This window comes from Gossypium hirsutum, chromosome D09, assembly GCF_007990345.1.
Source record: "Gossypium hirsutum isolate 1008001.06 chromosome D09, Gossypium_hirsutum_v2.1, whole genome shotgun sequence".
In the NCBI taxonomy this organism is placed as follows: Eukaryota; Viridiplantae; Streptophyta; class Magnoliopsida; order Malvales; family Malvaceae; genus Gossypium; species Gossypium hirsutum.
In genome coordinates, this window is record NC_053445.1 from 42,427,082 (window position 1) to 42,452,898 (window position 25,817).

The 25,817-nt window shown below is 31.0% G+C and overlaps 2 protein-coding genes and 1 pseudogene across 2 annotated transcripts; 2 read left to right on the forward strand and 1 right to left on the reverse strand.

The window, feature by feature from the left end:
* Positions 1 to 1,623: 1,623 nt before the first annotated feature.
* LOC107892529 (probable L-type lectin-domain containing receptor kinase S.5) lies at positions 1,624 to 2,805 on the reverse strand (annotated as a pseudogene).
* A 4,452-nt stretch (positions 2,806 to 7,257) lies between these two features.
* On the forward strand, positions 7,258 to 8,802 carry LOC107891250 (peroxidase A2). Its single transcript, XM_016815979.2, has 4 exons — positions 7,258 to 7,542; positions 7,661 to 7,852; positions 7,946 to 8,111; positions 8,202 to 8,802. The coding sequence occupies exons 1-4, from the start codon at positions 7,300 to 7,302 to the stop codon at positions 8,618 to 8,620; spliced, it is 1,020 nt and encodes a 339-aa protein (XP_016671468.2). The 5' UTR covers positions 7,258 to 7,299; the 3' UTR covers positions 8,621 to 8,802.
* Positions 8,803 to 10,630: 1,828 nt separating this feature from the next.
* Positions 10,631 to 12,660, forward strand: LOC107891249 (breast cancer type 1 susceptibility protein homolog). The gene is made up of 2 exons (XM_016815977.2): positions 10,631 to 10,816; positions 11,157 to 12,660. Exon 2 carries the CDS (start codon positions 11,206 to 11,208, stop codon positions 12,448 to 12,450), a length of 1,245 nt encoding a protein of 414 aa, XP_016671466.1. The 5' UTR covers positions 10,631 to 10,816; positions 11,157 to 11,205; the 3' UTR covers positions 12,451 to 12,660.
* Positions 12,661 to 25,817: the final 13,157 nt, after the last annotated feature.

Sequence of the window (25,817 nt, forward strand, 5' to 3'; positions counted from 1 at the left end):
ATATGTTGCCAACTTTCAACAGATGCCTTGGGTCCTCAATTTCCTTCTCTTCTCCGACTTCATGATACTCGATACTCCTTCCAGGTTCGTCTCAATCATATTCTCTTATGTGAGCCCAAAGGAGATCATTTTGAGCTTGCAACTCTTGATATTGTTGCATAGTTGGTCGAGAGTTACCCTATTCTTCTATATCATTATGGCATTTTTTAAGGTGGTTCTCTATAGGGTTGAAAAGTAACAGGTGAACTTTCTCCATATCCTTCTATCGGGATGGCAGGTGCAGTGAATGGTAGGTTCGTTGTGAAATTTTGGCCTAACTCCTTAGGCCGGTTTGGTTTGAACTTGAGTGGGGGAATAAATTAACTTTCTTGTCTTGACTAGCTACGACCTTTAGTGGATAGAGACATAGTTTTCAATCATTCCCATAAACGGTGCCAATTGTTACAACTTATGAATGGGAGTGTTTTGTGAAGGAGGTTCAGACCTTGAAAGCTGCGAAGATCCGTTATTGAAGGTACGGTTCACACCTTGAAGGGAGTGGAGACCCACTACTCGAAGGTTAATGGGATAGTCAGATAGTATTTGGGCAAAGTAGGGTTATGTTCTTCTCACTTTTCCTTTACCCATTACTCTGGGGGTATTTATAGTGGGACGAGAGGTTAGCCACGGGTCCCTCTTTTATCGATCTTAGGTGCTAAAATAGGACAACAAGTGTCAACTTAAGGTACTACTAAATCTAACTTGAAATGACTTGACGAAAGGTTACTGAATGTGATAGATTGATGAGTGTTTGTGAGTGGTCTTCCCAATATATTCGTTAGATTATATGGATCCTAGATGAGGGCATTCAGGGTGATGGTATGATAACTGTTCTAAAAGTTCACCAAAGGATGACTTTTATAAGAGTGAAGCAACATAGAGTGGTGATGTGCCATGAGTTGTTCCTCAACTTACTTGGGTCGGAGTTTGTGGGATTGGGCCTTTTAAGCATATGGGCCAAATACAAGAGTATAATAATTTTCATGCTAAAAAATAATGCAATTAAATTATAAATAAGGTTTGATAGCTTAGAAGTTAGAAGTGGAGCAAATATCAAGAATTTTTTAGAGTTATCGTCTCTTCACTCTTTTTCACGCCATATAGCTTTCCGCTTGTGTTTTCGATACTTGGCTCTTAGCCAACTTTCCTACTATATATACTTGTATAGAGTTAGAAAGAAAGAAAATGAAAGAAAATTATAGAGACTAGTTATATTTTGACTTAAAATTTCATCTATAATGATGAAATTATCATGCCACCTTATATTGTTATATCATTATCTACATTTAAGAGTTAAGTAAACATAATGACCATATAATAACTTTTAAAATTGAATGATTGAGTGTAATTTAAATCTTATTAAATTTGTAGTTGACCAAAAAAATTTATATACCTCCTATTCATTTCCTTCCATAAATCCAAGATAAATTAGGCATCCCCAACGCAGCCATCAGATCTAAAGTTTCTAAAAGAATTGGTGAAATTTATATACTAGTTAATTTCAAAAAAACTACTGTCCTATTATTATTCGACCAGAAAAACACCACCCAGGAAGAAAAAAAAATGCTATGAACATGATAATTATCATCTGCCACTGAGTTCCATTGTTGTTGCAAGTTGTTTTCCGCTGATGGAGTTGTCGATGTCTTCTCTAATGAGTGGAGAAGCCGTGGCTGGCCACATAAAGCGGGCTTCTCACGAGGCACATCTGTGCATCCACTTCCCTTGTAAGAACCTGCAAAGCATTTGTCATTGAGGGTCTCTCGTAAGGGTTGGGGTGACAACAGCCCAACCCCAAATAAGTGTGCACCGTGCTTCTTCCTCATAGAAATTCTTGTTTAATCGATCATCTATTACATCAGAAATCCATCCCATCCTATGATGTTCCCACACCCGCTCTACAATGCTGATTTTGTAGCTGTTTTGCTCATTTTGATGCCCTGGTTTTCTCCCACAAATCACTTCAAGCATTAGTACTCCGAATGCATTGATGTTGGTTTCAACGGTTGCCTTACCCGTATGGAAACTTTCTGGTGCCGTGTAGCCTGGGGTTCCGGTAATCTCCTTGGTTGAATGGTGTGTTTGGTCGTTGGTTCGAGCTAGTTCAAAATCCCCCATTCGAGCATTGAACTCTGAATCTAACATTATGTTACTGGCTTTTACGTCTCGGTGAATAACCCTTTTCTCATAACCATGATGGAGATAATCCAGTGCCTTGGCTACTCCGCAAATGATGTTGTGCCTTGTTTCCCAATTCAGAGTTGTTTCCATAGTGTTAGGAATCGGGTTCCGAAATATGGACTTGTCTAGGCTTCCACTGGGCAGAAACTCGTAAACCAGTAGGAGTTCAATGCTTTCATAGCACCAGCCAAAGAGTTTAACAAGGTTCTTGTGGTGGAGGTTGCTTATGGTGGTCACTTCAGCTATAAAATCTTGCTTCCCATGGCGAGTATTCTTTAGAATTCTTTTCACAGCTACCTCTTCCTTTCTCAGAACTCCTTTATAGACCGTCCCAAATCCCCCACTGCCAAGCTTGATATTAACATTGAAGTTACCTGTGGCAGCTTTAACATTGACACAAGTTTTACTTCTCCTACTCTAAAATTCATTAATGGATAGATGGAAATGACTTCTTTTCTTGTCATTTAGTAGAATCTCAGCCCACGTTTGGGGTTCCTTTCCACGCTAAAAACAACTACGTTTCACAGCTTTCATTAGTAGTACGTACTAAAATACAAATTGGTTAACAACAGTGAAGTGTTTCATTGCACCCACAGTATCTCTTTTTCCGACTTCATACTAATATCCTCGACGGTGGGATTTATTTTTGGCTTTGTTCACAATTTGGGTTTTCAACTATATCGTTTTTACATTTTACTTTCTAAACTTTTTTTTCTCCATTTTTCTACTTTGATCCTTAAAAAAAACTGACCAATGAGAATATGCCACATGATTGATGATATGGCACATTAACTGATGATGTGTCATACCGACCAATGACATGATAAGTTGACAAAGTTAATCAATGTTGACAAGTCAAAAATCATTAAAAATATTTTTCAAAAAAAACTAAAAAAATAAAAAAAATTGTAAAATTATAAAAAAATTTTGTTAAAATGGTAAAAAAATTATTAAAATATTAAAAATATGTAAAAAAGTATTAAATTTTTTTAAAAATTTGGTGAAAATCATTATTTTTAAAAAAAATTATTAATAATTGTAACAAAATATTTAAAATATTGAAAATTATAAGATTAGTATTTTTTAAAGTTTTTTTATTTAAACTATCTTCTAATATTCAAATTCAAAGTTGGTTTTTCATTTGCCAAAAAATTTTAAACATTTTATTGAAAATTTTTCAATTAGACAATGAGGCTTAATCAATCAAATAATGCGTGAAATATATGATTGCGAATCCATGAGCACAGGGATGAATCTTCAAACTCTTTATTTTAACAATATTGCGCTCTTTATTATAATAAATTTTACAATTTTTTTAAAACTTTTAAAACTTAAATAATTTATGCAATTTTTAAGCATTTTTACAAAATTTTAATTATTTTTACACTTTTTACATTCTTAATATTTTACAATTTTTATATTCTTTTACGAATTTTTAATTTTTAATAGTTTAACTAAGTTGAGTTAGTTTTATTTATTTCTCTTTCGTTATGCTTCATTTCCATATCTTTTATGTTATTTGCAAGTGGTTAGAATATTTATAGGTTAATGGGCTAGTGATCAAAATAGGATTAAACAATTTAGAAAGTGGATGCAATTTAATTTTCTTGATTTGTGCTCATGCCATTAATTTAGGTCATAAATTGAAATTTTAGGAGAAAGTGGGTTGAGAGCCAGCCGCCCGCTCTACGCTAGCAATTTAGTCGAGAGGTTACCTAAGATTGATTTTAGGTAACTACCTCCTATTGAAGAGCCGATAACTAAAGGCGAAGCTGGTAACTTGAAGTTATTGGGGGAGGTGTGACAATAAACCTTGTGTTTTTTAATCACTTTGTTGAAATATGGAGATGCGTCCGTGTCATTGATTCTAAATTCAAGTTAATTTGACATAGATTATTAATTGTCATTGGCGGAAGGTGATCCTTAGTCACTCCATTTTATGAATCTGAAGTTGAATAAGAAAAAGTACTCTTTTATTGTTCCATTTACTTTATTTGAATTACTTTTAAGCACTCTTTATATTTATTAATTTATTATTTGTTAATTAGACTTGATCATGGGTCGGGTGGGGTCAGGTCGGGTCAATGTAAAAAATTTAGGCTTATTTCTTAGCCCGAGCTCAACTCGACTTGAAAAATGGACCTAAAATTTTGCCCAAGTCCAACCCAAATAAAATATGCTAAACCTAAGCTTAACTCGCTTGTATTAAAAAGATTTTATATTATTTTTTATATAAAAAAAATTAAAAATATATATATAATACATCAAATACATTAAAAACATTAAAATAAATATTTCCCAATAAATTGAAAATGCATTAAAAAAAATCTTTATACTTAAATAAGATTAAGATAGCAAATACCTCTAAAATAGTAGTAAAATTAATAAATAAGAGTTATACAATAACCAAAAATAATAGCAATATAATAGTAAAATAACAACAAAACAACATCAAAATGGAAACAAACGACAACAAAATAGCATTGAAAAAAAAGTAGGCAAATTCGGGTCGGGCCCAAGCTAAAAAAACTTATCTGAGACCTAGCTCATTTAGAAAATTGGTCTTATTTTTTGTCTAAACTTATTTTTTAATTGAACTTATATTTTTATTCAAATCCTCTTACTTTTTGAACAGACTTCCAAACCTGGACAGATAATCTAACCCATTAGTGAATGAGGCAAGTCAATTAGTTGAAGTCCGGTGCACATTTTCTTGTGAGTTTGAATCCTTAAAATACTTACCGTTTGGTTGTAATTATTTATGCATTTCTTATGAAGCAATATGGCTTTAATTTAATATCTACTCAGCCACAGATGACCCGCTAGTTACTACAAAATTACTATTTCCATAGTCGTTCTTCCTGTTATTTTTTCCAGTTCAGTTCTTAGCTTGATCTCAAGGGCTTCTAGAATTCCTCTAAATCGACTCCTAACCCTCCATTTTCTAATCCTGATATTGCCATACACTTCCTTATTACATGTTCTCACAGCCTACATAAATTTTGATATCATTTTAGAAAATGATCGTTGGTCCTTCCACGACTTCTTGACCAGGCCATCAATTGATGGAAGGACCAGCCTGAAGACTTAATCAAAACATTTTAAAGTTTAAGAGCTGATTCAAAATCTGGGCCATAATTTGAGGACATTGGTAAAATTAACCCCAAAAGAAATGATCAGATTCTCGATCTACAAATACGAACACCAGAGCAATTGCAGTTGTTAGCACCATTAATTAACATCAAATTTTGGTGATGGCAACCTAACATTGTATCATATTTTATCCCTGCCTTGCCGCCAATGATGTCAGTCTAACCTTATATGTTGTTCCAAAAATTAAACTAGTTGATTCGGTGTTGAAAGCCTACCAATATTTTATTATCGTCATACCTGCCATGAGATTCGTTCATCTCATGGTCTTCAAAAAATTAGCTTATTCCGACAAGCAGGCCCTCCTATCTAAAGTGTAAGGTTTCAACTGCTCTCACCCAACATCCACTTGTGTCCCTCCTTTCCAGGCGACTGCTATTTCTTTTGAACAGAACATGGGGTGACCCCTTTTTGGGGAATTATTATTACAGCAATGGTTACTCTAGGGAAACTCAGAATCTATGATGGACATTCAACTTCCTCCCATGTATAAAGTTGTTTTTTATTGAAATTTACAAGCAACATGCACTTTCTTTCTACACTCATCAAAATTAATTTAGTTAAAAGTACTATCATTTTCGTAATTCTCCGTCCCCTCCCTCGGATTGCGGAAAAATAAGGAAAACTTTTTACCAACAAATTTTCATTGCGTCCAAGTAAATCAGATGTAACGTTAACTCTTTGGCTTGGAGATATTTCACATGTTAGATCACTGGAAAGCACTAAACTTTATCTGTTAGGCAGAAGCAAAAAAGGTAATATATGTCTACATTTGTATTATTGTGCATGTTGAAGTCAAGTTTCTTTTTTCTGGGTTTAATAACAGAAAATGTAAATTGCTTTAAAATTTTGCCAAATCGATGGCGTAATTTGTGGGATAAATGGAGCACTTAATGGCAATATATGTATCTAGTTCCCGACATTCATAGATTCAATAATTTGTAAGACAGCCTTTAAATTTACCAACTTTTATTGACTTTAAGAACTTATGTTCAACATTTTTCAGTCATTTTTATAAACTTTTTGTTTAAATGCTTGTGATGTACATTGAAACCTTTCTGGATTTAACCATATGTTTCCTTTTCGTCATAAACAAACTTGTTGACAGGGTTGCAAAGACTATGTGCCCCCGGCCCTTTCATCATTTAACTTTATCGTAAAACTATTTCTTTTTTTATGAATGGAGTTGTCGGTGAAACAATACACGTAGATACTGTAGACCTTTTAAAATATGCTACGTTGTACCATTATGATTATTGGCATGTTAAGTCAAGTTTCTTTTTTGGGTTTCTAGCCATATAAAAGTGACAGAAAAATGTAAAATTGCTTTAAAATTTGCCAAATCGATGGCGTAATTTGTGGATAAATGAGCACTTAATGCAATATATGTATCTAGTTCCGACATTCATAGATCAATAATTGTAAGACAGCTTTAAATTTACAACTTTATTGACTTTAAGAACTTATGTTCAACATTTTCAGTCATTTTATAAACTTTTGTTTAAATGCTTGTGATGTACATTGAAACCTTTCTGGATTTAACCATATGTTTCCTTTTCGTCATAAACAAACTTGTTGACAGGGTTGCAAAGACTATGTGCCCCCGGCCCTTTCATCATTTAACTTTATCGTAAAACTATTTCTTTCTTTATGAATGGAGTTGTCGGTGAAACAATACACGTATGTAGATACTGTAGACCTTTTAATTGTGTGCATGCATACACACACGCGAAAGTGAGAGGAAAAGAGATTGGTCCCATAAAAGAAAAAAAAAATGCTCTCAAGTTGGTGATGAATCCTTACATACTAAGTTAATATATATATAATACAAACAAAAACAGAGATTGGCGCCCGAAAGTTTAGCAGTATATATAAAGGCTAAAAGGAAGATCTTATGCATTCACGGACTAATAAACCTATTTGAGGAAGATGAAGTCATCAACCACAATGTTGCCTTCAAATATTGCAAATTATGCTTCCTTTTTCTTGTTAATCATTTCTATAATATTATTAATTGTTGGATCCAAAGCTCAATTGAATTCTACATTTTACGATAACACGTGCCCCAATGCTTCCAGCATCGTACGGGGAGTTATTCAGCAGGCTTTACAATCTGATGTTCGGATCGGTGCCAGCCTCATTCGTCTCCATTTCCATGATTGCTTTGTCAATGTAAAACTCACTCACTCACTCACTCACTCACTCACTTTTTTTCTTTTTTTCTTTATGAATATCATTTTGTTGGAGTGGTTTGAGTTTTTAGTAATCAATCTAAAGGGCCTTACGACAGGGATGTGATGGTTCCATCTTGTTAGACAACAGCGCCAACATACAGAGCGAGAAAGATGCAGCACCCAATACCAACTCAACTCGAGGGTTTAACGTTGTTGATAACATCAAAACTGCTCTCGAGAATTCTTGTCCTGGCATTGTCTCTTGTGCTGACATTCTGGCCCTCGCTGCTGAAGCTTCCGTCTCTCTGGTAACCCTAAATAAACTCATTTTACATATATCAACAAAAACTCGATTATTTAACCGTCATTTGCAATCATACCGTACGTGGTTGTGGTTGAAGCAAGGGGGTCCTTCATGGACAGTACTACTAGGGAGAAGGGACAGTTTGACAGCAAACCAAGCAGGAGCCAACTCCTCCATCCCCACACCATTTGAAAGCTTAACCAACATCACTGCCAAGTTCACTGCAGTGGGGCTTAACACTAATGATCTTGTGGCATTATCTGGTATAAACTTTTTCAAATCTTCTCTAGTTAGTAGCTCAAGACATTAGATTCTCTTGTTTCATTAAAATTTTGGCATCTGCAATCATGTAGGTGCGCACACATTCGGACGAGCGCAGTGCAGATTATTCAGCAGCAGGCTATACAATTTCAGCGGAACAGGCAACCCTGACCCCACACTCAATTCATCCTACTTGACAACACTCCAGCAGATATGTCCTCAATCAGGGAGCGGATTCAATGTGGCGAATCTTGATCCCACCACTCCCGATACTTTCGATAATAATTATTTCACAAACCTTCAAAACAATCAGGGCCTTCTTCAATCTGACCAAGAGTTGTTTTCCACAAGTGGGGCTCCCACCATCTCCATTGTCAACACCTTCAGCAGTAACCAAACTGCCTTCTTCCAAAGCTTTGCTCAGTCAATGATAAATATGGGGAATATCAGCCCTTTAACAGGAAGCAATGGAGAGATCAGATCAGATTGTAAGAAAGTTAATGGAAGTTAATCAAGTTATGTTTGTTTCCTTATGAATATTATCTCGCCCCCCCCCCCCCCCCAAAAGAAAAAAAGTACTTGTCTATAAAGAATCAAAGTAAGTGTAATATTTACAAAATAATGGGAACCCGTCATGTTTGTTTGTAGTCTGTGGAAGTTACTTTAATCAATTATGTGCCAGTTTTATGACTACTCATTTATGTTATGTTAAATTTATTTAAATTCCTTTTTTATTCATTGATTTAAAAAAATTTATTTGTGATTATCTATTGAAAATGAGATTAAGTTTATTTTGAAATAATTTTACATTAAATTAGATTTGCATAAAGATAAATTATATCCCTAGTAGAGAAACCATCTTTAAAGGTGACCATTCGATCGAATCAAGTGAAAAAATTTTGAGTTAATTAAGTTGATGAGTCTTATTTTATCATCTTAACTCGATTTGAAATTTTTTCAAATCGAGTCGAATGAAATGAAATTTAAGTCGAATCAAATTGAATCGAGTGAAATTATTCAAATTAAATTTAAAAATTAAACATATTAAATTAAAACTTTGTTATAATATAACTAATTCCATATTAGAGAGCATAAAGTTGAAACCATATACATTTGAAAAAAAAATTCAAAGTAAAATAAGAAAAAAAATACTTTAATATAATAATCTTTAACCCTTAATTAATTTATTTAAGTCCCAAAATTATTATTTTAGAAAAAATTTAGATTTTTAAGTTTCTTTATATATCCTTAGAATTTTTTTTAATTTTTATAATTTTTTAAAAATATAGATTTTAGAATTTTTATAAATATTTTGAATTTTAAAAATTCAAAATAAACTTGATTAGTATTAATCTCTCCAAAAAAAATTGATTTAGTATTAATAGATAAGGACAATGTTTCATTCAATCAATCTTTTTCTTTTCTTTTCTCCCATTCGAAATTAAATTCACCATCTAAGAGAAATAATTGCAGCTTCAATCCAAGAATCATTTGATAATCGAAAACCAAGATGAACCAAGTAAAAAATGCCAACAAAAGTATTACACTTTAATTGTCCCAACATGTTGTCTGGAAATGTTGTTCGAATAAGGAATGAAACATGTTATCCCAAGTGCTACCCTAAGAGATGTTCGAACAATGAGTGTGCATAAATGTATTGGACAATTTCAATTGGGTTTTTTTTTTGAGCCATCCATCATAATTTGGTTTGCTTCAATTTGATACTCGATTTTTTATATTAATTTTGTTTTAAAATTTTAAATTTATTTTAACATAATGAGATTCATTTTATAACTTTTCAATATTATTTAATAAAGTTAAAAAGTCTTTTTCATAAATATTTATAAAAACCATCAATTTTTCAAATAAATAAACAATTGATAATTCTATGATATTTTTAGAAAAAAATATTTTTATATGCAATTTTTAAGTTAATTTCACTATTTTAAATATAAAATATTTATTTTACTTTAAAAATAAAATTAAATATAAATTAAATAATTTTTAACTTATATTTTATAAATCATCTTTGGAGCAAATTTGGTGAGGGATAAAAAACTAGAAATAAAGATATGTGATACTTTGTTGTAGAGGTGATCATAGGTTGGGCTACTCGGCCCGACCCGACGGCCCGCCCGAAAGATGAGAGAGTTTGAGTAAAAATATAGGCCCGAAATATCGGTTTGGGCAAACAATGAAGCCCGCTTAGAAAATGGGCCGAACCTCGGGCAAAATTTTTTTGGCCCGGGCCTGGCCCAGCCCAAATTATATATTAAATATTTTTTTATTTTTAATCAAATATATATTATATATATTAAATATATATATTTAATATGGGTTGGGCTCGGGCTTAATAATTTTCTTTCGAGTCGGACTCGGACAAATTTTTAGGCTCATATATCGAGATGGGCTCGGGCCTGAGCCTAAAAAACGGGCCTAAAATTTTATCTGGATCCGGTCCGGCCCGGCCCGGCCCATCATCACCTCTACTTTGTTGCATCCAATGAATTCCCTTTAATTTCCGTATTATTTATTTTTCAATATACTGCACATCTTCCTCTAAAACAGACGAAAGATCGCTGACCCAAGAAGATAACAGTCCATGGCGACTCAACTCAAACCCAACTTAACACAGAAACAGCTCCATCCATCTAACTGGCTCAGCGCACTTAAAGCCCTGGTCAAGATTGGCAGCTGTTAAAGTCAGGTCTCTCGTTTTTTTCTTCTATAAGTCTCAGTTTTCCTATAATTTTTCCATATTTATTTTTCTATTTGTATTTATAATCACTAGTTTGATTACCTAAACCTAGGTTTCTTTCAATTTGGGAAGTTATGATTTGGGTTTTGATCCGGGATCTTGATATATATATGTGTGATAAAGGTTTTTGAATTTGAGTTTTATTAGTTTTTAGGGCAAAATCTAGGGTTTCTAATGATTTGGGTTAGGTTTGTGATTATGTGGGATGATTTTCTTTAATCGAAAGTTAAATTAAAAGTTTTGTTTTTCCTTTTTATCTGGGTACCTTAAAACTTGTGGAAATTATAAGGACGCATTATCTGGGATCGAAAATAAAGGTTGTTTGGAGCATTTTTGGAATGGGTGAGGAAACGCATGATACAATGAACCTGGATTTGAATCTGGGTCCTACTCCTGAGACAGGGTCAGGTTCAGTGTCTAATGAAGGTTTGGGCTGGGATGCTTCGGTTAATAATCGGTTCAATAGGATTAGAGAAGCTGTTCGGCGTCGACGGTGGAGATGGCAGCAGGTTCAATTTCCTGCTGCAACTCAGAACCTATCTGTGGAATTGGATCAGTTCATGGTGAATTTGGACAATGCAAGTACGTTACAGGCAGGTGAGGGCAGCATCATTCCAGAGGAAAGAACGAGTGATGTGCCCAAATCATGTGAGAATACCAATGGATTATTGGAAGATGAAGTTTCAGAAAACAAGGATGATGTTGAGAAGGGAGTTAGCAATGATGTGGGTTTCTTTGATTGTAACATATGCCTGGATTTGGCCCGGGAACCTGTCGTAACTTGTTGCGGTCACTTGTTTTGCTGGTCTTGCCTCTACCGATCATTACATAAGCATTCTGATGCAAAAGAATGTCCTGTTTGTAAAGAAGAGGTGACAATTAAAACTCTGACCCCGATTTATGGCAGGGGGAAAGTCAACCTTGAGCCAGAAGAGGACTCCGGTCTTAAGATCCCTCCTCGGCCCAATGCACGGCGGGTGGAGAGCTGGAGGCAAACTATTCAAAGGACTGCTTTAAATCTCCCAGTGGAGGAGATGATTCGCCGACTTGGAAGCAGATTTGATTTGACCCGTGATCTGACTCCACCAAGGGAGGCCGAAACGACAGAAATAACTGATTCTGTCCTTAACAGGATATTGACATCTCGGGGATTGCGTGGAGAGCAAACTACAGTTGTGTCCCTTGATGATGTTGACTTGAGGCCTAGCAGCACAAATGGTACTGATGTTATGTCCTCCCGAGTTCATTCTTTGTTCCGTCAAAGACAATCACAATTACGAAGAGCTGCAAGATTTACTTCTCTGTCATCTGGATTGAATTCAACAGAAAGGATAGTTGAAGCATATCTCCGAAGCAACGCGGTGGGAAGAAACCAGGAGCAGCCACCCCAGGTGGATGATAGAGATTCGTTCTCAAGCATTGCTGCTGTAATAAACTCAGAGAGTCAAATGGACACTGCTGTGGAAATAGACTCCGAAGTATCACTTTCGGCTTCATCTTCCAGAAGGAGAAATGATAGTTTCAGAGTTTCAGATGTTGACAGCGGTGACTCTCGAGCACATAGAAGGAGACGACTGAACTAGGACCATGTTTAGTTCACAAAGAATTCAGCTATAGTTTGGATGTGAATCAAAATGTTACCATCATTTCCTTGGAGAAACAAATTTGTTGGGATCTAGAAAGCAGGACCCATCTTTAGTTTTTTACTCTCCATGTACATAAACAATGTATGTGATAATCTTGTTTTTAATAATTGTTTTGCAAAGAAGGCCTGGGAAAGTTGTTAATTTTCATCCCCAACTTTCTTATCTGTATTTCACTCATGGATGATGTGTTTGTGTCCTACAACTGTATTGTTTTAAGGTCTCTCCACTAATGTGGACTTTGATCGACCAAAGTTTATTACCACTCATTTTCTCTTAAAATTTCCTTTATGCTAATTTTCCAAATCAATTATTATTCAACTCCAAAGTTTCTATTTTATTTTCAAAGCTTCGCACAATTATCATTTGGAAGCCGGATGTTGGCACTCCCACTCTTATTTATAGTTTATTCATTTTTCTTATTTTAATTACAAAATAATGAAATTTTATTTAGTGTTCTAAACCCTTAATCATAAAAAAGAAAATTGACTTGTAAACGCTTTAATTTAAGACATTTAAAACTTCAAAATGTGGTTGAGAGGATTATTGTTGTTCTAAAAAAATATTCAAATGATGATGAACTCACTGGAATTTCTTTAGGATAAAATCAATTCGATATTATTTTATCTCATGGTAATTATTTACATATTCCTTTATTAAAAGTTAATTTACTAACAAATAGTAATTAAATCATTTGTCTTAGGTCATGTTACTTTTTCATCTATCATGTAATGTCAATGAAATGATATCATTTACCTTTTATTTATGAATTCTGCTATTGTAAATGAAGTTTTGTAATACGGAATTCATATACTCAACATACCAACTTTTGGCTCTATTACAAAATCAAGTAAACCTAATAATTAAGTTCACAAAAAGCCCCTTTACTTCTACACATAATTTGTTAAGGTATCTTAGAACTTTTTTCATTATAAGGACTTGATTAAAGTAGTCCCTCTACTATTAAATGAGTCAATTTAATCCCTGTACTATTAAAAAGAATTAAATGGGGTCAAATTGTAATATAGTTAAAATTTATTGTTTAAAAATAGGCTTAAGGGTTCAAAAAACCCTTAAAAAATCAAAAAATCAATTGAGCCTTTATGAAAAAAAAGGCGCCCAATTGAACCCTCAGTAATTCAAAAAAAGTCAATTGACCCCTTCTGAAAATCGTCAATTGACCAAATTGACTGTTAATCTCGTTAACATGATTGAAGAAAACCTCCAAAAAAAATGCCACGTGGCAGTCTGTAGGCATGGACATGCCATGTCAACAAAAAAATTTTTTAATAAAAGCTTTTTAAAAAAATAAGTAAAATGTGCATATAAAATGAATTTAGACAAATGATTGTCCAGATTTATTTTGGATAAGTAAAAAACTAAAAGAAACTTCAAAAATTATAGAAAAATTATTTAAAAAAACTCTAAAATGTAAATAAAAAATTCAAATGTGAAAAAACTCAAAAAAAATTATTAGTTATTAAAAATTGTAAAAATATATATTTTATATATACATTTTAGAACTTTTTAAAGATGAATTTAGCCAGGAAATTGGCGGTTGTTGAAGAAGGTCCGGATTCTTGGGATTAGTTGATCTCAACAGCCAATGCCACAATGATATTGAATCGGCTCCAGACTGCGGGGAATGGATGAATACTTCAACAATATTGATATCATGTTTTTAATAAACAATATTTTTTTTTTGAGTTTTTGCACATTTAAATTTTTCATATACACCCTAGAATTTTTTTAATAATTCTTTTATAACTTTTATTTTTTTTAATTTTACACTTATCTAAAATAAATTTGGACAACTATTTATTTATTTTTTTTTTTTTGCAAAAGTGGCATGCCCACCCAACATACTGCCACGTGGTAATTTCTGGTGACTTTCATTAGCCATGGGTTAACCTAGGCCAATTGATTTATTTTGAATCATTGAGAGTTCAATTGATTACACTTTTTTCATGAGTGTCTATTTAATTTTTTTTATTATTTTTTTACTGAGGACATTTTTGACCCTTAAGCATTAAAAACATCATTTACTACTTAACAAAATTAATCTTTTATTTAGAATTAAACTGCAAAATTATTAACTCTATTATAATTTGAACTTATTTTATTTTTTTTAATAGCATAAAGACTAAATTAATTTATTTAATAATAAATTAAAGACTTCCCAAATACAATCTATATTCTTTTCAAACCTTTCTTGTTATTAGGAGGATAACAATCGGAAGACAATATTTAAGCTTGAATTAAGCACACGCAATGTGAAAGGATAGTGAAACAAACGTTCGTATTAGGGAGATTAAATTTCAAAGTTTGGGGGAAAGTGGAAAGAATAATTAGCCAATAAAACAGTAAATTAAGGGTGTTTTGTCCCATGCTTTTTCAGCATCCCGGGAAGACAAATGGAACATGAGAAATGATGATTATGATAATGAAAGGAAAGCATGGCTAAATGCTTAATCATGTTGTCTAACCCCATTATAGTTTCAATTTCTTTATTCTATAATTTATTTACATTATTATTTGGACTTTGTTTTTCTACCACAATTTTATTAGATGTCAACCTTAGTTTCATCAACCTCATGTTAACAATACTAATAATCAATGTAAGTAAGATCAGATCCCATTGTTAGGTAGCACTTATACATGTATTAAATTTTGTCTCGATCCATGCAACAATTCACGAACACAATACATACTATGTATTCTTCTTTTCAACTCTCTTCTCAAAAAATTATCCATTCTCAATTGCTCTCCACCTATTCGTAGGTAGACTTGATCATGGGTCGGGATTGGCCCGACCCAAAAACTAGCTCAAAAATTGGGAGGGTTTGAGCAAAAATATAGACCTGAAGAATAAATTTGAACAAAAAATTAGAAAATGGGTCGGGCTTTAGGTAAGCTTTTTTGGCCCAGGCTCGACTTGAATTTGCAAAAAAAAAATGGTGCTAATTTTTACTTTTTTTCATTGTTTTGCTATCATTTTGGTATTATATTGTTACTATTTTGTTTTATTATTAATTTTGCTACTATTTTAGAAATATTTGCTTGTTAAGTTGCACCTAACTTAGCGTTATTTAAGTATAATTTTTTTTCATTTGTTGGGAAAACATTTATTTTATTATTTTTAGTGCATTATATTTTTAAATTTATTTTTATATGAAAATAATACAAAAATTTTAATATAAGCCAAGTTGGATCAAGCTCGAGTTTTAACATTTTTATCTAGATCAGGCTGAACCCGATCTTAAAAACAAACCTAAATTTTTACTTGAACAAGCTCAAACCAACTCAATCCGATCCATTATCAATTCTAATAATAAGTGAACCGCCACTCCATCCAACCACTTTCATTCTCCTGTTATAAAGATTAATGATGTATTTAGTGGAAATTAAAGTTAAATACTTATTTAATTATAAAATAAAAATTTTGGTTTTTTTTTACGATATGATATTTGTAATAATTTTAGATTGTAATGTTTTACATTATTGGAGTAAATAGTGTATAAAAATGTAGAGTTGTTATGATTATAATAATTACATAGTAAGGTTGACCATATTAATGTTTCAAAATGTAAATAATGTAGGATTGTAATCTCACATTACTAATCAGCTAATTAATCCCATATGATTTTGTGATCAACTTAATTAACTCACCACTTTGTTATAATTGATGAGCTATCAACCTTTAAAATAATTGTTTCTGCACTTACACCATAATCATTATTTGTTATGCTAGTATAGAGAGACGGTTAAAATTTTAGTTGAACACGATTGATATAGGTTCAAACCCTCTTATTCAGGGGTAAATCTAAATTTTTTTAAGAGAAACCAAAAATTAATTATAAACTTTTTAAAGATCAAAACATAATTGTATTATTTATTAATTTATAGATTAAAAAGAGTTTCTTTTATTTTTATTTTTGGAAAATCTCCATCGCTTACTCTGTGCATAAAAAATGCTTAAAAGTATATAATATTTTTGAGATTTCAACATAAGAGCGGGTAATTTTATCTTTGAAATATATCATCTCTTTTTGAAGTAATCTCACTTTTTAATGATTTTGATTCATTTTACTTAAATAATATATTGTTAAATATTTAAGTTGAGAAAAATGAACATTTAATCTATTATAATATAATATTTTGATAAAGCTCAAACTGGGATTCAAAATTCAAACTCACATCGTCCTTGTATCATTTGGTTTGGTGACAGAAAATAGAAAAATAGATGATGATTTCAAAGTTTAGACCATGGAAGAGGTGAAGCAAATGTGTGGTGTGTAGGCCACTCTTTTTAGGGCTGCACTGCCCTTCCCAGAATCTTTTACCAAGTCAAACCAACAAATTTATGATTTCCAAATCCAATCACCCAGCAAAATAATTGAAAGGAAACTAGTAAGTGAACGTGAGGTTCAAGTTAAACTGCACGCCTCCAATCATCTTTGGAACCGTCAATGCCCTTCTTACTTCAACCAATATTTTAACTGCTTTCCTTCGTATATGACGTCTCAAATCCTATTCCCTTGATTTTTTTTGCAAATAATCTAAAAATACATATAATTCAAAATATAAAAATAAAAAATAAAGAAAATTCAAATTAAAAAAAAAATCCCAAATTTTGGAAAATTACAAAACGTTATTAAAAATATTCTTAACTTTTTTTGTAAATGGTATAATATTCCTTTTAAATTTTATTAAAGGTTTTTATTTTTTTGATACAATATATTAAAAGTATTAAAAATAAAAAATAATTGAAATTCATAATATTTTAAAATATTAAAAAAAGTCTTAAAGTAAATAATTTATAATAATTTAAAATATTCATTTAATCTATTAACTTTAATATTGTAATACTTTAGAATATTAAGACATTTTAATTACTTTATGAATTTTTTATATTTTAATATATTTTTTTCCAAATTTTTAATTACTTATTTAAAATTATAATTTTTGTTTTCTATAAAATTTTTTAATAATTTATGATATTATTAAAATATAAAATTGATATTAATCCATTTACAAAACAAATTTTCAGCTGAATTTATCCTAAAATTTGTTTATGAATATAATAGCTTTTAATATTTTAAAATTTGTTCATGAATATAATAATTTACATATAATTTTTAATTTAAATCTATTAATAATTATTTTCTAATTACATAATTAATCAATAATTGTTGGATAAACCTGGGTGAAGCAAAGCTAAATAATAATAGATGTGGGTGTTTTACGAAATATTGCTTTTGTAATTTCCTCCAATTCCAACATACAATTAATTTACCCAAAAAGAAAAAAGTTGAAGTAAGCAAGGCCTAACATGCTATTAGACTTTCAAGTACAAATGATTGCGTTGTCTGCTTAGGACACTGCACTCTGTCCCCACTCCCCATTCCCCCTTTCTATTATTTTATGAATGATTGAAATGAATTTCAGATTATTTGTGAAGTGACATAAAGTTACACATTTCAATTTTTCATTTTCTATAAATCTATCAGTTTTTTTTTTTTTGAAAAATCTCTCTCATCGACTCTAGTAATTTTTTTAAATAAATTTAAGAGTTTGATGAAATATTTTTATTTTTTCTTCAAAGTTTAATTAAAATTTTTATGAAGCAAATGTAAATTTTCAAAAGTTTGAAAAGATTAATTAATTTTTTAAAAAAAAATCAAAATGTTGGGGCTAAAGCCCCCAAGCCCTTATATAGGTCCCCCTAACTTCCATTAACGTTGTTACTATTATTGGTAAAAGTATGACAATTTTATAGTAAAACTCGTGTTAAATATAAAATAATTCTAAAATTCGTGGCCAGTACCTTTTCTTTAATAAATTTACTGAACACGATAAATTAATTACTATACTCACTACTTTAAAAAAGTATCACAATTCTGGTGTAATTTCATTTTAACAACATAATTATGTAAGCAACAAAAATAAAAATGAAGTAATGCAAATTCATGAACCTCTGGATATATTAAAATATTAAAATATATATATATTTCGAGTTTTTCTTCCCTTTTGCTCAAGTCATTTATCAGTAACTCTGAGCAACTCTATGGCCAGTCCAGTCCATCATCATTTTCTCCCTCACGTTTATCTCACGTGACTTTTTCTATTTATACTAAACACGAACTAATTGTGTTTAGAAGTAAATTACTAAATTAATAATTATTTTTGTTCTTAATTTAAATATGTTTATTATGTTATAAATGATAAATTTATTTATGGAAATTAATTAAAATATTTTTGTGATAAATTTATTAATGAATGGTCCTGCCTGTTACAGCTGTACGTAGTCATTTAAATTATGAGTGGTAAATGGTAAAGATCGAGGCCGCATGCCATTGCTGATTGGCCTCTAACCAGAATCTCTGAGTGTCAGTCAAGTAGGACGCATCACGCAACGCAACCAAAATTCTTCTTCTTTTATTAAAAAGTGAAATGTAAGCAGCATTTGATTTCGTTGCCCTCATTTACCTTATTTTTATCCCATAAAACACTCTTTCTTTTCTACGGCCATGCCAATACGATTATTCATCCTTTTTCCTTTAATAAATATTTGGTACAATAGTAATATATATTAATAGAAAATATGTTAAGAGAAATAGTCATGAGTATTAACAATCAAACCTTAAAAAATATTATGTTTTTTAATTCTAATTATAAAAATTAAAAAAAAAAAGTATAAATTCTAAAAATAATGTTTTCTTCTCATTTTATATATATATATATATGTGTGTGATGGTTAAAGTAATTTATTTTGCACTAGTTAAGTATATGAATTTCTTATTATTTATATTTTTAGGACATTATTTCTATTCAAATTGAATATTTTTGTACTAACTCAAACGCTTAACCATTGGCAATTAAGGGGAAGTTTAACTCATTTAATTCATATTAACTAATTTAACATGTTATATTCTAATTTCAAATATGCAATTCCTTCTTTTTCTGCAAAAATAAAAAATAAAATTTGAACAATTTTTTTTCCAATAAATTTTGAACAATTAACATCAAAATATTTAATTCATGCTAGCGGCTATGACAACACCGAAGTGCAGTTGTGGTGTATGTTGGAGGCGATCTAGGGTTGGGAAAGAGAGAAGGAGAAGAAGAAAAGAAAAAATAAAATGGAAATGGGAAGGAATAAAAGAAAATGGGAAAAGGAAAAAAAATGTGAAATAGAAAAATAGATTATGACATTATCAAGACGTCATCATGCCATTTATCATAATCCTATTCTGCCACTTGTTTCAGATTTAACTAATTTTTAATTAAAAATTAACTAATTTACTTAGCAGGATATCCACGTTGACATTTAAAAGTCATTTTAACTTCCATGTGAGACTTTCGTTTGGGAGGTAACAAATATTAACAGTAGAGTGATCATTTTGTAACAAAACGACAACGTAAATAATTAAAACATAATGTTTCAAATATAAATAACTAAAATATAACCTGAGACAAACGAAAAAAACTATTTAATGGTTTACTCTAATTTTCTTTTGAAACATTGTTATTATAATCTATACATTAGTGGTGATTAAATAAATTAGGAGAAAGTTGTTAAAAAAACAAAGCAGCCTCCTTGAATTAGGTTGATGCGTTCTTCTAGGGCAAAGGGGTCCCTTTCGAAAGAAGTTCGAAAAATTATGTAGAAAAGAGAGAGTGTGGGTTGCCAATTGACTTGGTGCACCTAATATTATTTGAATTATTTAAATAGAAATATTAAACTTTTCACCAATCAACTTAATCATATATACACATGTCAATGTGCCTATTCTTTGCAATGCAATGTCGAATGAACTTGTGGAGATGTTAGCATCATTATTGTCCAAATAAAATAAACATAAAAACAAAACATGTAATAAAAATAATGCAACTTTCCTATCAAGAAAAATGTTATCAGATTATTCAAAAAAATTTATGTCAATATTTAAATTACTTTTAGACACAATTTTTAAGGTTTTGAGATAGTTTAATTTCGAAGTAAAAATACTTAAAATAAATGGAAGCTTGTTTCGAGACAAGACAAGAAGTCTCCTGTCTTGAGACACATGATTGAAACTTGATAAATTAAATTATTATATTCTATGAAAGTAAGATTGTGTTTGAAATGGACGATTGTTTTGATACGAATGATATTTATGCTTTAAATGATATTATAATAGAAATAAGTTAGCCTAAGTTACTTCGACAACATAATGAGACATCACACATCCAGATCCAATAGCCGAGTCAGGTGTGGGATGTTACAATTTTAGTGGAATAAGTTATTATAATTTGTTGTAATTCAGTAAGCCTTTTAAATTTTATATATTGCAGAGCTTGTTTAGGCTAATGAGTGGAATTAGAGAGCACAATACTTGTTCATTTAGGAACTATTTTAGGTGCAAATTTTGTAAGTAAACTTGATTGAGTCAACCAGTTTACATCTAAACTTTCAGGGGGAAAGAATTAGAGAGAGACTAATTTAAATCAAATTATGAAAGTGAGGTTGCAACTTAAGTACGTGAGGTGAACTAAATCACTACTTTTACTCGTTATAAATAGTTAATTACTCTCTAAGGAAGACCCTAAATACATAGGGTGTTTTTAAACTTGTGAACAATTTCCTGGTGTTCGTTTCTATTTTTTTTTCTAAGTAGTTACTTCATCCAATTATAATTGAATACATAATTAACAAGCAAAAGTCCACAAACTTACATTTTTGTACCAAAGCTATTCACTTGACACATTAAGTGGGGATCATGTCATTGATTTTCTTTTGAGATGAAAGGCGTTTCAGTTTCTTTAACCCTTTATGTTCAACGACTTCAATTATGCTCACTTGAAAGCCTAGATGAGGGCTTCCATAAAGCCCATGGATGAAAAAGCTGTTAAGGTCTAGTACCTTAAGTGTAGTTTATTCGTCATTTGCACTTGTAATTTTTGGAACAATTTGGTTTCATAAAATTTCATTATTCACATTAATATTGATGAATATTCTAGATAAGGGTATGTATACCTGATACATCGCAAAAGCGGAACCTTTGATAAATTCAAAGAGTTTCGTGCGAAAGTTGAGAAACAACTAGGTTCATCCATAAAAGCACTATAGTTTGATTAAGGTGGTGAGTATTTATTTGATGAGTACTTAGGGTATCTCATAGAGAATGAGATTCTATCCCAGTTAATCGTTCAGGCACTACACAGTAGAATGGCGTGGAAGAGAGAAGAATCGAATGTTGTTAGACATGGTACGTTCGATGTTACCAATCTCTTTTTGAGGATACACTATATAAGCAGCTTGTTATATTCTAAATAATGTGCCAACTAAGGCAGTATTGAAAACCCTATACAAATTCTGGCATGGCAGGAAGCCGAATCTTAATCATTTTAGGATTTGGGGATGCTCGGCCCACATATTGGATAAAGATGCGAGGAAGTTGGACTCACAGATAGAATTGAGCATGTTTGTAGGATATTTAAAGGGAACAAAGAATGATTTGTTTTATAACCTGAAAGAGCAAACTATTATAGTATCAACTCATGCTACTTTTCTTGAAAAAAATTACATAAATGACTTCAAACCTCGGAGTAATGAGGTACTTGAGGAGCTTTCGGGAAATATACAAAACCCTACGAAAACAGGTTCCAGAACCAACTCCTAATAGTAGACTTGCAAATGATCAACAACATAGGGAGCTTTGTGACAATGGGAGAGTGTCTCATAGGCTTGAGTTCTTCCAATTTGGAGGAAGTGTTTTTAACACTGAGTCTGTCGAACAGGAAGATGATGACTCACTCACATATGACGAAGCGATGTAGAGTGCTAATTCCAAACTCTAGGAAATTGCTGCGAAAGCTGAGATGGACTTTATGTATTTCAACTTAGTGTGGAAAGTTGTAGACTTATCGAAAGGGATAAAGCCCAATGGGTGTAATCTACAAGAGGAAAAGAATTACAGATGGAAAAGTGGAAACTTATAAGGCCAGATTTGTAGCAAAAGGTTATACTAAGAAAAAATATATTGATTATGAAAAAAATCTTCTCTCCGGTTGCCATGCTCAAGTCAATCCGCATATTACTATCCATTGCAGCAGCTCTCGATTACGAGATCTGACAAATGGATGTCAAGACAGTGTTTTTGAATAGTTATATTGAAGATAGCATTTACATGATGCAACCCATCGAATATATGGCTAAAAGAAATGAGCATAAAGTTTGCAAACTACTTAGGTCCATATAAGGACTTAAGCAAGCACTCCGCTCATGGAATCAAAGATTTGATCAAGTGATCAAGAATTTTGAATTTGAGCAAAACGTAGATGAACCTTGTGTTTACAAACGTTTAGGGGATAGAAATGTGGTTTTTCTCGTTCTATATGTCTATAACATTCTACTCATTGGAAATGATGTAGGAACATTGTCATCGGTTAAACTATGGTTAACCCAACAGTTTAGTGGGACCACAATTTAGCGTGAATGACTAGGGAAAAACTAATTTTGTTCTAGGTATTTGAATCATAAGGGATCGAGAGAACAAAGTGATAGCACAATCTTAATCTTCATACATAGATAAGATATTGGAGCATTATGCAATGACCAATTCGAAGAAGGGAAACCAACCTTCTATGTCGGGATTTCATATCTCTTTAGAAGATTGTCTTAAGATAGCGGAAGAAAGAGAAAACATAAGAAAGGTTCCTTACGCTTGGGCAATAGGAAGTCTCATGTATTTTATGTCGTGCACATGCCTAGATATACGTTTTACAGTAGGGTTGGTAAGTCGATATCAGACGAATTCATGACCAAGGCACTGGGAAGCAAGTAAGCATATACTCAAGTATTTACGGAGAACGAAGGATTATATGCTTGTGTATTCCGGAAGAGATCTTACTCCTATCAGATATACTGATTTTGACTTCCAAATGTGTTGAGATTAGAGGAAATCAACATTAGACTGTGCTTTTATCCTAAACGACTGGTCCATAGTTTGAATAAGTGTCAAGAAGGGTTACATTGCTAACTTCATTATGGAGGGCCGAATATGAGGTACGAAAAAGCTATGACACTATAACAGTGCGGATATAGCTAAACCTAAAAGAAACCACATAATGGCAAAACACATAAGGGAGACAATAGTGTTTGATGGAATGGTAGACATAGTCAAAGATCGCATATGAGGACAAACCCCAGGGATTTGTTTTACCAGAACTCTACTAGCTTGAGAGTTCTATGGGAAACATGTGGAGGGACATAGGAATACGAAACATAATTCATCTACTTCATTAAGGCAAGTGAGAGATTGTTGGATCTAGGGCTTGAGTGTAGTATTTTCGTCTAAGGACACTTGTTATTTTTTCGAACAAAATAAGACTTATAATAGGGTGAAAAAAAATTATATAACATATATATTTATAAAAAATTATAGTAATAAAAAATAAGTTGAGTTGATTTAATAAAATTAAACTTTTTTTTAAAAAATACGATGATATGTGTCCAAATCGCATAATATAATTATATTTATAGATTTTATATAAAATATAAAAAATTAAAAATACATTTAAAATAATATTGATTACTTTATAAAAAAAGAGTAAAATTTTAATTATTTTCTATCTAAATTAATATCAAATTAACTTTTATACATACGGGTATAGATAAATAAACGTTAAAATATAATCCAAGTCTTTGTACTCTTTTTACATTTGGAATTTAATCATTATAGTTTTATTTCAAGGAATTCAATCATTTACTTTTAGGATTTAAAAATATAAGTTCAATCGTTAATACCGTTAAATTTTTTTTTGTTATATTCAAGCTTATTAAATAATGTTTTTCTTTTCGTTATATGACTATTAAATAAACATTATTTTTTATTACAAATACCATATCAGTGAATTTAACAATATAATTTTATTGAAGTAAATAACCTTTGAAATTTTAAAAAATAAAAAGTATATTGATTAAATTCTAAAAGATTTAAAGAATATAAGTAATTAAAGGCGTATTTTAACGATAAATAAATTTCAAACTTATCATTAAAGCCTGCATGATTTCAATTATTGCAATGATCCCTAAAGCATGACATATCTGACCTTCACCTGCTCACGCACATCACTCTCTATATCTGTGTTTTCTTCCGTCCCCACCCCATGCGTGTGGGGCCACCACCTCCCTCTTATTTATCATACTTCCCCTCCTCCATTCTACCCCTAAATTGTCCTACCATTATATATATATATATAATTTTGTTTAATTGTATAAATGTTAATGTATTACACATTCGTTTGGTTCATTAAAGTGTTACACATATATTATGTATATTATTAATAAATTTTTAAGTGAGTAGTGCCATAAGTTAATTGGATATTAAGTTAATTAAAAAATTATATAAAAAATATTATTTCATAATTAAAATAAATCATAGTATTTGAAGGTGTTTTAATATTTTTATTTTAGTAAAAATAAAAAAAATCTCTGATAGGATTCGAACATACACTAATTACATTAGAAAAACCTTAAATATATCACTCAAACAAAGATTTATTTTAATGTTTTTAATATGCACAATTTATTATCTTCATCAATTGTATCAATACTATTAATAAAATCATTGGTTGAGTTGGTATTACGGGTTAACTAGGTACCAACCCGGTCAGGAAATTATAGAAATTTTCTTCTGTAATTAAAACAAGTACCATTTTATTTTAACAAAAATAAAGAAAAATATTAATACGATGAATTTAAACCTGTGCCAATTAGAGTCATAAAACCTTAAATTTATCACTCAACCAAACATTTCATTGTTTGTTATATATTATTTTTAAACACACGCCTTTATTTTAAATATGTAATTTTTATCCGTATATACATATGATAGGATTTCTAAAATTGTTGAATTTACTTAAAAAAAAAATCAATCATGTCATATATTCATTGGATACCCAATTGTGGGTCTTTTTAGGGAAAGTCCAACTCCCTTAAAAGATACAAAAGAACATTGCCCTTTGTTTTACTACTATGATGTTAGATTTATTTAATTAGTATTTATTACTTTTAGAAATTAGTTAAAACTTTATTTTATTATTAATTTTATTTTTAGCTATCCAAGTAATTTGTTTAACTAATATCTATAGGCATGAAGTAAATATTATTTGACTATTTTATATTTAATATATTATTTTTATTAATTTATTTTTATATTGCTTATAATACTTTGTTTTATATACAGCAACTTAATCAATAGAGCTAACTGACATTGGAATATTGAAAAATTTCAAAACAAATTAAATTAAATTAAGAATTT

Excerpts from the sequence above, each read along its gene's own strand:
- LOC107891250 (XM_016815979.2), top strand. The coding sequence starts at position 7,300 with ATGAAGTCATCAACCACAATGTTGCCTTCAAATATTGCAAATTATGCT. Across the intron at positions 7,543-7,660 it reads TCCATGATTGCTTTGTCAAT|GGATGTGATGGTTCCATCTT; the intron begins GTAAAACTCACT and ends GCCTTACGACAG. Across the intron at positions 8,112-8,201 it reads TGATCTTGTGGCATTATCTG|GTGCGCACACATTCGGACGA; the intron begins GTATAAACTTTT and ends GCAATCATGTAG.
- LOC107891249 (XM_016815977.2), top strand. The coding sequence starts at position 11,206 with ATGGGTGAGGAAACGCATGATACAATGAACCTGGATTTGAATCTGGGT.